Genomic DNA, 12,855 nt, shown 5'->3' with positions numbered 1-12,855 from the left:
CTGTAATTCTGCTGTGATCTCCACACTTTCCTGCTTGTCTGGCTCCTTATAACCACAGTACTGGGAGCTTTTCATGGTGGTCTAAGCTGTCATTACTGTGTGTCTAAAACTCCTCAGAACCAATCAGATTCATTTTAAAAGCAAAACACTGCCCTGGATTTGTTTGTTTTTGTTCTGTGTGTCTCTTTACTTCACATAAACATGAAACCAGTTTAAAACCGAAAGTGAAACTAGAGGCACATTATATGATTGAATTTAATCTATTTTTAATCATTTTTAAAAGGAATCAGTTAACTTTTATGTCTCTATACCCTGTAAACAGTCATTTCAGCAAAACAATGTTTTCCTTTAGTGACCCTTTAAGGCCTGGGGTGTTTCCTGGCCAGTGACACAAACATTTGATGTTTTGTTCCCCAAGTCACTTAGTTATCACTTTTGCCTTATGGCAAGTGCTCCACCATGCTGCAAAAGGCATTGTTTATCACCAAACTGTTCTTGGATGGTTGGGAGAAGTTTCTCTCGGAGGAAGTTTTTGTATCATTCTGTATTCATGGCAAATTGGGAGTGAGCCCACTCCCCTGGCTGAGGAGCAACCCACAAATGAATGCTCTCAGGATGCTGTACTGTTGGCATGACACAGGACTGATGGTACAAAACAGATTATAGCGCACACATGCAAAAATGACATTTATCCTGCAAGGCTAGTTAAAAACACCTGAACATATTCAAAAATACGGGGGTTTGGTCACACTATATAGTCATATAGTGCTAAGCCCACTTACTGCGACAAAGTACCCCGAATTAGTGGGTCCTACCCTAGTAATAGAATGAAAGAACCTGGGTCTCAACCATGGGAGATATACTCCTCTATGTGGGAGAACTGAAGGGTTTCTTCCTATACACTGGTGGCCACTAATGTGAGGTAATGAAGAGGGGGAGGGGTGCTCCAGCCAAGAGACCTGGTCAGGGTCTATACAAAATACAAAAAGATACTTGGTGGGCACACCCTAAAAATGCTATACATCTAAGCTGGTGCTGCTATAAGACCAAATACAGTACAAAACAGATTATAGCGCACACATGCAAAAATGACATTTATCCTGCAAGGCTAGTTAAAAACACCTGAACATATTCAAAAATACGGGGGTTTGGTCACACTATATAGTCATATAGTGCTAAGCCCACTTACTGCGACAAAGTACCCCGAATTAGTGGGTCCTACAGGACTGATGGTAGCGCTCACCTTTTCTTCTCTGGACAAGGTTTTTTCCGGATGCCCCAAACAATTGAAAGGTGATTCATCTGAGAAAATGACTTTACCCCAGTCCTCAGCGTCCAGCATTTGTAACTTTTGCAGAATATCAGTCTGTCTCTGATGTTTTCTGAGGTTTCTTTGCTGCCCTTCTTGACACCAGGCCATCCTCCAAAAGTCTTTGCCTCACTGTGCGTGCAGATGAACTCACACCCGCCTACTGCCATTCCCGAGAAAGCTCTTTCCTGAGAAAGCTCTCTCACTTTTTTTATGGGATTAAGTTCATTTTCATGCCAAAAAGGGACTTTGCCAATGGTGCCACACTGCTGTATCAGCCAATGAGGGGAGTCCCGGGCAGCAGAGACAAGCCTGCAACATCACTGGATCTAGATGGGTTAGGTATTAGAGGGGGCTAAGCGGGGCTGCTGCACACAGAAGGAAGGCGTAGCGTAAAGAAGATACGCTACGGCGGCATAAATATGCGCCGATGTATGTGAATCCGGGCCTAAATGTACAAATGTATTTTTATTTATTCATATTATGTGTTTTACTGTTTATTTTATTCTTTACTTTTTATGTAGTATTATGCGTTTTACTCTCTTTGTTTTGCTGTTTTATAGGCATACTTTGCAGATGGAAACAAGGTAGGTTTGTGTTGATTTTCTGCCTTCATAGCCCTATGGTAGTCTAACAAACTGACTGACTGTTTTTTTTTTTTTTTCTGCCTTTGTTTGTAAATATTACCAGCAACAAGATCGTGAACCAGTGTTCTCTGAAGAGCTCGGCCTTGCCGTTGAAAAACTGAAAGATGGCTTCACCCTTCAAGGACTATGGGATGTCATGGGCTGACACCCTTTACAAAGAACTGCCCGGTTACAAGAAAGTGGTTAGAGAAGAAAATGCCATTCTCCAGGGTAATAGTCCAGAGAGAGACATTGTGTGTTTTTTAACCATTTTTTTCTTGTTTCGATTATGGCCATGAGCATTCCAGAGCCCGTGTAGGTGTGTTTACGACTTACTGCTACCTCCTCTATTTATAGGTGACAGAATTAGATTAAAACAACTCTGTACTTGCTGTTTATTATGTAAGGTTGTGAAATAATGTCATTCCAGGCACTGAGGCGTTCCATCATATAATCATGGACCTTCCAGAGGACACAAGAGGTTCCAAGCTCTGAGGTTCTGTAAGGCAAGGCTGACTTCCACTATTAAATTGATGATTTGCCTCATGATCGACTGATCAATTTAATTGGTGGTCTCGTTGACCAATTGTGAGGTATGGGAGGAGAAGGACCATGTACTGACGTGGAAGTTGGTTGCATGCTAAATCCCTATGAGTTTTTTAAGACTACAGGTACCTTAATGATGTTATTTTAGTTATGCCTTTTACTAATATACATATAGAACAGTGGTTCTCAACCTGGGGGTCGAATAATGATTTGCCAGGGGTCACCAAATCCTGGGCTGTTCCTGAAGCCCGCACCGCTCTCCCAGCCTTTTTTGCGGCCACCCAGCAGGGCTGTTTCTGGAGCCCGCGGCTGCCCACTCAGCCTATTTGCAGCCGCCCATTCAGTTCACGGCATGGCTGGGGGCAGGGACTAGAGGTCAGCTGACTGGTGAGGAATGTGAAGTGGGAGGGCCTGGAGGAGACCCTATCTCCTGATTTTGGTAGAGGTGTCACTGCTACGAGAAACCACAAAGTCGGAGACACAGTGGGTAACACTACCTGTGATTAGAGTTCCCATTAAAAGTCTAAGAACTCTCCCCAGCACTGCCACTCATCCCATTACTCCCCCCCCCCCCCACACCAAGAAGTAAGAGAAGGAATAAAAATAGAGAATACATGGCGGGGAGAGGAAAAAAGAACAAAGAAAAGGGGAGAGAAAGAATAAGAGAAAGCACAAGAAAGACGGCTAGAGAGAGGGATTGGGGGGGGGGACAAGAAATTAGGATAGAGAGAGATAAAAGGGGAAGAAAGAAGAACAATGAGAAAGAGGGGTACATCCTAAAATGTACCGTAAGGGGTTTTAATATTGTACGAGTGGAAGAGACTCAGGGAGCGATAAGGCCGCGTACACACGACCGGTCCAAACCGATGAAAACGGACTGAGGTTCAGTTTTATCGGTCCAAACCGACCGTCTGTACGGCCCATCAGACTTTTGTCCTTCAGACCAAAGTTTTAGAACTTGCTTTAAAATCGAACCGATGGACGGCTGACCGATAGGTCAAAACCAATGCAAAAGCATCGGTTCAAAACCCGCGCATGCTCAGAATCAAGTCGACGCATGCTTAGAAGCATTGAACTTCGTTTTTTTCAGCACGTCGTGTGTTTTACGTCACCGCGTTCTGACCTGATCGGTTTTTGAACTGATGGTGTGTAGGCACATCAGACCATCAGTCTGCTTCAGCGGTGAACCGATGAAAACGGTACGTCGGACCATTCTCATCGGATGGATCGACCGTGTGTACGCGGCCTCAATGTCTGTGGGTTAGGGGCGCAAATGACTTGTCGTGCCTTGGGAGCTGACAACCCACGCTATGAAAATAATTTTACTGTTAGGGGTCCCCACAACTTGGGAAACTTTATCAAGGGGTCACGGCACTATACAGGTTGAGAACCACTGATATAGAAGGTCAATCCACCCCAGACTTATCCTTTTCAATGGAAATACTGGTTGGCAGAATCACTTGCTGAATAGTTTCAGGGACACCGATATTGGATCTCAGTACAGGAGTTCCTGGTTTCCTCGCATTTTGAAGTCTCATCTCTCCTGCTGTATATTTACTCTAAAATAAATGAAAGAACTGGAGATAGTGGCACATTGATTGTGAAATGTGGCTGGAGTTGGAAACTTAGGTGAATAAATCTTGCCATTAAATTTTCCTGAGAAGTAGCCTCCGTTCACACCGGTGCCACTTGTCATGCGATTTGACAGTTCCAAATTGCATGACAAGTCGCACCCTTATTGCCGCCAATGGAACCAACCATTCATATTGTCATGTCATTGCGACTTGCATAAACTTCTGTTAAATGAAGTCGCAATCCGCAATGAAATCGGCAGTGCAAATCGCACTGATGTGCAGCTTTGAAATCGTGTTAAAGTAGCGAGATTTCAAAGCCGCACAGGTAAGTTATTAGTGACCAGAGCCTTTAAAATGAGAGAATATCTTTCAATATTTATAAATAGTAGATGAGGGAATCTTGCATAGAGCAAAAATGTTATGCTGTATACTTTATTGTATTTCATGCAGGGAAATGTATACCGTTTTTTGCTAATTAGTATATGTTTCTGTTATCTTTGCCTCTAAGAAATAAAAGAAAACATTCTGTATGGTTTTATCCAGTATTGTATTGGTGTCATTTCACATGTTCATCCTTATTCATGTAAGCTCCGGGTGCATCTAGCTAAAATAATTTGTATATATTCTAGAACCACACACCGCACTGTTCAGTTTTAATTACATTTTTATTTTTTAAACAAACTTTATTGAAATGTCACACATTAACGTTTCACTAAGTTCTGTTGACTGTGTGGTGTGAGGCAGTGAATTGCCTCATACTGTGCTGCCGTCAGAATCGGCGACCTGTCAGATTTGGTGTTCCTAACGGCCAACTCCCTTCACACAAAATTCCACGGATTTGTCCGATGGAAATTTCGATCGCGTGGTAAGTTTCACAAAAACGACTGAAGCCAGCTGATTAGCAAACCAGTCAGTTAACTAGCTTCTTCAGATGCAGGTCGGTAATAACGGTCCCGAACAGTCTCCATAACTTTCCGTCAGCTGCGCATGCGTTCCACCGCTTCCAGGTTTGCGCATCTGATAGAACACCTGCAGTCAGAAGACGCGGCAGCGGACACATTAGAACACCCAACTACGTCTTGAATTTCAGAGTGATTTTAGCAATAAAGTGAGCATATGTAAATAATTATAATATATTGATATCTGTAATTCTGTTTGCATGTTACATTTTGAAAGAAGCTGGACGCCAACAGGAGGCGCGTTCCCGCGCCGAGCGTACTGCGCATGCGCCGTCGGGTAAATTACCCGACGTGCATTGCGCTAAATGACGTTGCACCGACGTCCTTTGCTTAGACGTTAACGTAAATGGCGTCCAGCGCCATTCACGGACGTTTTACGCAAACGACGTAGATTTTGAAAATTTTGACGTGGGAACGACGGCCATACTTAACATTGGCTGCGCCTCATAGACCCCAGGGGCAACGTTACGCAATTTTTTTTTTTTTTTTTTACTAAAAATATGTAGAATACGTATCGGCCTAGACTGAGGATAACATTTTTTTTTTTAAAAAATGAGCTATTTATTATAGCAACAAGTAAAACATTTTTATTTTTTTTTCAAAATCGTCGCTCTATTTTTGTTTATAGCGCAAAAAATAAAAACCACAGAGGTGATCAAATACCACCAAAAGAAAGCTCTATTTGTGGGAAAAAAAGGACGTCAATTTTGTTTGGGAGCCACGTCGCACGACCGCGCAATTGTCAGTTAAAGCGACGCAGTGCCGAATCGCAAAAAGTCCTCTGGGCAGGAAGGGGGTTTAAGTGCCCAGTAAGGAAGTGGTTAAGCAACACACTGTAATGCAACGATCTACAATGCATTCCAGTGCAATTCATTTTGAAGTACAGCAGCAGGCAACTTATCATACTGCAGCTTAAAGCATAGCTGAATGGGCGCTAAATGATACATTAAAACAGTTTTAACCCATAGGAAACCTTCTACAAGCACTTATAATACACAAATGGTGTAACGTGTGCAACGTAGGAGATGATCTCAGACCTATCCGGATCTTCAGAATATTACGTAAAGTGGAGAGACTGAAGTCATGTGTATTGTTGTAACACTGCAGCTTGTCTTTGAGATCACAGCTACCCAAACACATGGTGAGCTAAACCTGGACTCCGAGTCAAATGAGATCTGTATTCAGCTGTTGTTTTAGCAGCTGACTGACTCCGTGTGTTTCGGGTAGCCAGGGTGGGATAGCCCCACATAGAACCGTCTAGAAAATGGAACTTGTCGGTTAGGAAAAAAAAAAGTAGTTTTAGTAGTTCAACTGTTTTTATATAATGAGATATACAGAAGATTTTAAAGCTCTTGTCTGTCCTTGGGTACTGGGTTATTAATGGGATTTTTTTTAACGTGCTTTAACCGCTTAAAGGAACACTAAAGAGATTTTTTATTTTTTTTTAATAACAAACATGTTATTCGTTTTGCACAGAGTGGCCCCATACCTGGTCTTCTGGGGTCCCTCGGCGGCTGTCTCGGGCCCCCCCCCCCGATCCCTCGGCAGCTGTCTCGGGGCCCCCCTCGCAAGAACTTTCCACCTTCATGTGAGCTCTCTCGCATGGTGGTAAGTTCTTGCGGGCGCGCTCCTGTGATACAGCCGACGGCTATAGCTGCTCACTGTATCACTTGGCCCTGCCCCCGGCGCGCCGCGTCATTGGATATGATTGACAGCAGCGTGAGCCAATGGCTGCGCTGCTTTCAATCAACCAATGAATGAGCCAAGAAGCCGACTGAGAAGCCAGCACATTCACAACGCGACTTTCAAAGGGGTCAGGTAAGTAAACGGGGGCTCGGGGGCGCTAATGCTCAGATGTTTTTTCACCTTGATGCATTAAGGTGAAAAAACATGTAGCTTTACAACAGACTGCCGCACGACTTTTTACGTCAAAAGAATGGCATGGCTGGGCAAATGGGAGGACAGGTACGTCCCCTTTAATTTGCCGCTCTGTCGCAAGCTTTGTGACCGTGCCCGCGGGACCCACGGACTCCGTGTCCGCTGGTGTCCCGCGATCGGGTCACAGAGCTGAAGAAACGGGGGGATGTCAGTGTAAACACATCTCCCCCTTCTTCCTAGTGACATGTCACTGATCGAATGCTCCCTCTCATTGGGAGCAGTGATCAGTGACGTGTCACTCGTAGCCACGCCACCCAACAGTTAGAATCACTCCCTAGGACTTAACCCCTTCAGCACCCCCTACTGGTTAACTTCTTTACTGCCAGTGCATTTTTACAGTAATCAGTGCATGTTTATATCACTGATCGCTGTAAAAATGACAATGGTCCCAAAATGGTGTCTGCCGTAATGTCGCAGTCACGAAAAAAAACGTTTTTTTAAAAATGGCCTAAAACTATACATTATTTCATAGACGCTATAACTTCTGCGCAAACCAATCAATAAACGCCTATTGCAATTTTTTTACCAAAAATATGTAGAATAATACGTTTTGGCCTAAACTGAGGAAAATTATATATTTTTTTTGTTTTTTGTGAATAATTATTATAGCAACAAGTAAAAAATATAGATTATTTTTTTCAAAATTGTCAATCTATTTTTGTTTATAGTGCATAAAATAAAAACCGCAGAGGTGATCAAATACCACCAAAAGAAAGCTCTTTTTTTTTGGCAAAAAAATATTCAATTTTGTTTGGGAGCCACATCGCACGACCGCGCAATTGCCGGTTAAAGTGACGCAGTGCCGAATCGCAAAAAGTGGCCTGGTCTTTGGCCAGCAAAATTGTCCCAGGGCTTAAGTGTTTAAGATTGTAAAAAAAAAAAAAAAGTCCTACATGCATAGCTTTTCCCCTGAGCTTGCTGCAATCAGGACTGTACACAATAGGCCGTTATAATTAGGTTTGGATGATTGTTGCAGTCATTCTGGCCGAGTACAAATTACACATGACAAATCATAAGAAACAAAATTCTAAAAACCTTTTTGTTCATAAAGTTTGGCTAATAATGCCCAGTGGGAATAATGCATGCAAAATGCAGAACAAATTTACCCAAATCACTATTAAACACAGAATGTATTTGAAATAAGCAATAATGGCTGCCTCCGTGTACAGTCTCAAACTGTACAGGGTTTTTTTTCGCTCCATATGACGTACCTATGTTTTAGGGGAGGAAAATAAGAAAAAAAATATTCTGAACCAAATGGTGTACTAAAATATTTAATAAAATATACCAGATCAATATTTCCAATGTACCCCCCCCCCCCTTTTCTCTTAACCCAGGTCAACCATAAAGAGAAAAAGTAAAAATAATAAACCTTAATGTACAGATTACAGTGATAATTTTGCACTGCAGGGGTTCAGATTCCTTGTGTGATGCAGTGAAGTCAGTCCAGCCCAGGCAGCTCACGTACACGGCACAGCAGTGCGGCCGCCAGCACTCGCTCCTCCCACAGTGTGTCGTGCGCCATGCAGCCGGGCTGTGCTTGTTGTTATCATACAGGTTTTATATATTATACAGGTTTTATATAGCGCCAACGGTTTGCGCAGTGCTTAACAAAATAAAGGCAGACATTACAGTTACATTACAATTTGGTACAAGAGGAATCAGAGGGCCCTGCTCATTAGAGCTTACAATCTAAAAATGGGCCCTCTGATTCCTCTTGTACCAAATTGTAATGTAAGGCCCCGTACACACGACCGGATCTGTTCGCTAAAACTGGTCCGACGGACCAGTTTCAGCAGACATATTCGGTCGTGTGTAGCCCCGACAATTGTCCGGCGGATCGGACAGTTTCCAGCGGACAAATGTTTCTTAGCACGCTGGAACCATGTCCGTCGGACATGTTCGGTCGTCTGTACAGACTCACCGGACATGTCCGACCGACCGCCACCCCTCGTATGTGTCGTACTGAATCAACGCATGCGTGGAAGCTTTGAACTTCCAGGGCCCCCCACGTCGCCGCGTCATCGTCGCGGAGACGGCGCGGCCACGTCCCCGCGTATTGTTTACGCGCGGATTTCTGTCTGATGGTGTGTACAACCATCAGACAGAAATCTCCGACCGGACATGTCCGCTGAAAACGGTCCGGTGGACCGTTTTCAGCGGACTGTCCGGTCGTGTGTACGAGGCCTTACTGTATTGTCTGCCTTTATTTTGATAAGCGCTGCGCAAACTGTTGGCGCTATATAAAACCTGTATAATATATAAAACCTGTATAATAATAACAAGCACAGCCCAGCTGCATGACGCACGTCACACTGCGGGAGGAGCGAGTGCTGGCGGCCGCACTGCTGTGCTGTGTACATTGACTGAAAGGCTGGCCTGCCGCTGCTGCACTGCTGACTCGGACGACTCCTCTCTTCTAACACGGTGGCGACGGATGGGGGTGTTTTTTTGGGGGGGTGCGTCTTATGCCGCAAAAAAAAGGGATTTTTATAACAGCTTACCTGTAAAATCCTTTTCTTGGAGTACATCACGGGACACAGAGCTGCATATTCATTACTATGTGGTTATAGAGTCTACCTTCAGGTGATGGACACTGGTGTAATCAATTAAACAGGAAGTTCCCTCCCTATATAACCCCTCCCCTACTGGGAGTTCCTCAGTTTTTGTAGCAAAGCAATAAGTGTCCCAATATCCCCAAACAAGAGGGGTGGGAGCTCTGTGTCCCGTGATGTACTCCAAGAAAAGGATTTTACAGGTAAGCTGTTATAAAAATCCCTTTTTCTTTATCGTACATCACGGGACACAGAGCTGCATATTCATTACTATGTGGGATGTCCCAAAGCAATGCTTACTGAGGGGAGGGAGACACCAACAACGCAGACCGCCATCAGACGTGAGGACCTATAATGCTGCCTGCAGCATACTGCGCCAAAAGGCTGCATCCTCTTGCCGTCTTATGTTCACCTGATAGGAGTTAGTGAACGTAAGCACAGATGACCAAGTTGCGGCCTTGAAAATCTGCGTCATAAAGGCTTGGAAATGCATTGCGCATAAAGCGCTTACCATCCTGGTAGGGAGCACCCCCACAAAAAAACAGGGGGAATCCTACTCTAACCACAAGCCTGAATAATAACCTGATGAATCAACCTTAAAAACAGTTGATTTTAGACGCTGCCTGCCCTTTCCTGGGGCCTCCTGGTAGCGCAACAACATCAGTTTTCCGTATCCGAGCAGCCGCTTCAGATAGGCCTAGACCCTTCTTACTCCAACGAGAGAGAGAGGGTGTAACCATTTTAATAGCTGACCTGAACACTGCCTGCCCATCTAGGGTCTTCTGGCAGCCCAATAAAAACGTCAGCTTTCTATATCTGAAACCTTCAGATAGGTATTTAACTGCTCTCATCTCAATTGAGAGAAAAGCAATAACCTTTCCTTCCGTGAAACAACGTTTTGAAAAAAGGGAAGGTAAGAATATCTAGAATCAAATGAATACTAGATCCTTCTAGTAAATAAGGTTGGGTGAGGATGAAAATCACTCTACTTGTAAGAATAATTGAGTATGGCTCTATACCAAGAAAGTTGCCAATACTGAAACTCTTGGAGGCTACCACAACCAAGAACACCAATTCCCTTGTTAAAGGATGAAGGGAAATATGGTGCATCGGCCCAAGGAGCTGACCCTGTAAGCCGACAAAACTAGAGCCAATCCTCCGAGCACAAGGGCGACCTAACTGGTGGACGTGCATAACAGCCCGGACCAAAGAGTGTGAAGTAATCGACCTTTGGAAGCAAGGCCGAGATCGGATCCTTGATATAACTTAAGGCTAGCTCCGTCTCCTTTCCAAATGTAGGAAGGCAGGAATTTTACCTTTGACAAACTTCCACGGATGCCACCATCTGGTTTCACACCAGGAACCTGGGCCTTCCAGACCGTAGGCTATCTGGTCCTGGAGGCCAGCTCTCTTGTATGAATCAAGGGAATTGCCGCTGATTCTGAAAGCCCCGATCCTCGAGAATGTGGTCTATAATAGCCAGACCATTAATTCACCTGTTGCAAGGCAGAATGTAATACCCCCTGCAAAGTAGGCCTGGACAAGATGTAAGGGACTGTGGGTCCTCTACTACCACCCTTACTGTTCCTGCACCGAGAGGTCGTCAGGGTTATGCCGGAGTAATCAGGCCAGCTTCCGTTCTCCTCTAAATGTTGCATAGAAGCCACAAAAGTCGCGGCACTGGGGGGAGAGACACAACCAGTGACAACTGGTCCCCCCCCCTCGGATTAAAAACACATCTGCCCCGCATGCGGGTAGATCCTTTATCCTTGACCCCAAGCTGTTCAATCTCTTGTTGAGCCTGGACGCCAATACATCTTATGTACAGGGTACTATTTCTGTGACATTTGGTCAGGAAAACAGTCGGGGTGTAGAGGTCATTCACCCGGAGACACTTGTTGACGGCTCCAGCGAATCGTCTGCCAATTCTGCATTTCATGAAATGACGAATGCCAATAGGCAAGGCACAAGCTCCTCCTTGGTAAATTAAGTAAATCACTAGTATGGCATAGTCTGATTGTACTCTGACAGAACCAACCTGCCACCTGAACGTTCAGGCCCCTAAGCCAGATGCTCCATCGGTAGCTCTAGCTGACAGATAAGGCTCCCTTGGAGCTTGACTACTTCCCCTGGGCCATGGTCTCTTCCTGACCTGGCAAACCCTTTTAGTTAAGAATCACCAAGAGGAATTCCAGCATATCTCTGGGACCAGGTTCTTTGGATAATGCTAGGTCAAGATCCACTCTTTCTAGGCCGACAAAATATTGTTTATAACAGCCCTGAATAAAAGTTAGTATAGGGAACTGTCTTGAATGAAGCCAGCATCTTCCCTAGTGCCTTAATCAAAAGGCCAAAAGTAAGGAACTGTTCCTTGCCGTGACCACATAGACCAGTTTTCTTATAGCGATGGTCTTGTCCGAGGCCAAAAAAAAAACTCTCCTTTTTGGACTGTGCCAAACATACCCAGCTTCTTGTCAAATGAAAGAATGTATCTTTAGAGTTCCAGATACTTGACCATGCTGGACACCCTTAGGTCCAGCCATGCTACTGACTGACCCATCAGCAGGAGTTTGCTTCGGTATGCCATTACTGCTATACCCTGGGCCTACAGACCTGCTAGAGGCGGGCCCTAGCACCCTGACAACCCAGGCACGGAGGCTAACCCAAAAGGGCAAGACCACCAACTGGAGATAGTGCTGTTCCCCTGCGAAACGCAGACAACCTCTGCAGACCCAAGTAAATAAACACATATGCAACTGGCTCCCCATGTGTGTATGTGGCAAGTGTTAAAGCCATATGCCTCAATGGAAGTGTGTGTACATGGCAGCGTGTGTTCCTGGAAGCATGAATTCATATAAATATGTTTTAAGAAAAACATGCATATAGCATGTGTGCTCTGGAACAAGCATCTTGCAAGCAAGCATGCGATATAAACGTGTTATGCAACAATGTGCAACATGAACCCATGCAGACACGTATTTCTATGCAAACACAAGGAATCCTGTATTGCTTAATTAGGCCGCCATGTACAACTTTAAAGTAATCATGCATCCTTATGCGATTCAGCATCTTCCATGCGATCAACATCTTATGCATTTTAAGCACTACTGTGCGGACAAGAACCCTTGTGTGACCAAGCACCCCTGTGCGATCCAGCATCCTTATGCACTCAAGCATCTTAATGCGACTTTAGGCATTTCTGTGAAATAAGTCTCTCTATGTGATCAAGTATCCTTGGGTAATCCAGGACGCTGTTGATCCGACAACCATGTGTGATCCAGCTTATTTTTGCATTCAAGCATCTTTAAGCGATCTTTAGGCATTCTTGTAGAAACAAGCCTCTCTGTG

At 44.5% G+C, this 12,855-nt stretch overlaps 1 protein-coding gene across 1 annotated transcript in view; it reads left to right on the top strand.

Annotated features, from left to right (window-relative positions):
• BBS5 (Bardet-Biedl syndrome 5) overlaps positions 1-2,730 on the top strand; it is a 35,348-nt gene extending 32,618 nt beyond the window's left edge. The window contains exons 11-12 of the mRNA XM_040357806.1: positions 1,873-1,896; positions 2,000-2,730. Coding sequence (XP_040213740.1) covers positions 1,873-1,896; positions 2,000-2,101 — 126 coding nt within the window. The 3' untranslated portion in view covers positions 2,102-2,730. The remainder of the gene's footprint in view (positions 1-1,872; positions 1,897-1,999) is intronic.
• Positions 2,731-12,855: the final 10,125 nt, after the last annotated feature.

The sequence above is a fragment of the Rana temporaria genome, chromosome 6 (genome assembly GCF_905171775.1).
Source record: "Rana temporaria chromosome 6, aRanTem1.1, whole genome shotgun sequence".
Taxonomy (NCBI): Eukaryota; Metazoa; Chordata; class Amphibia; order Anura; family Ranidae; genus Rana; species Rana temporaria.
The sequence above is the reverse complement of the archived record's forward strand: the minus strand, read 5'-3'. Positions and strand labels throughout refer to the sequence as shown.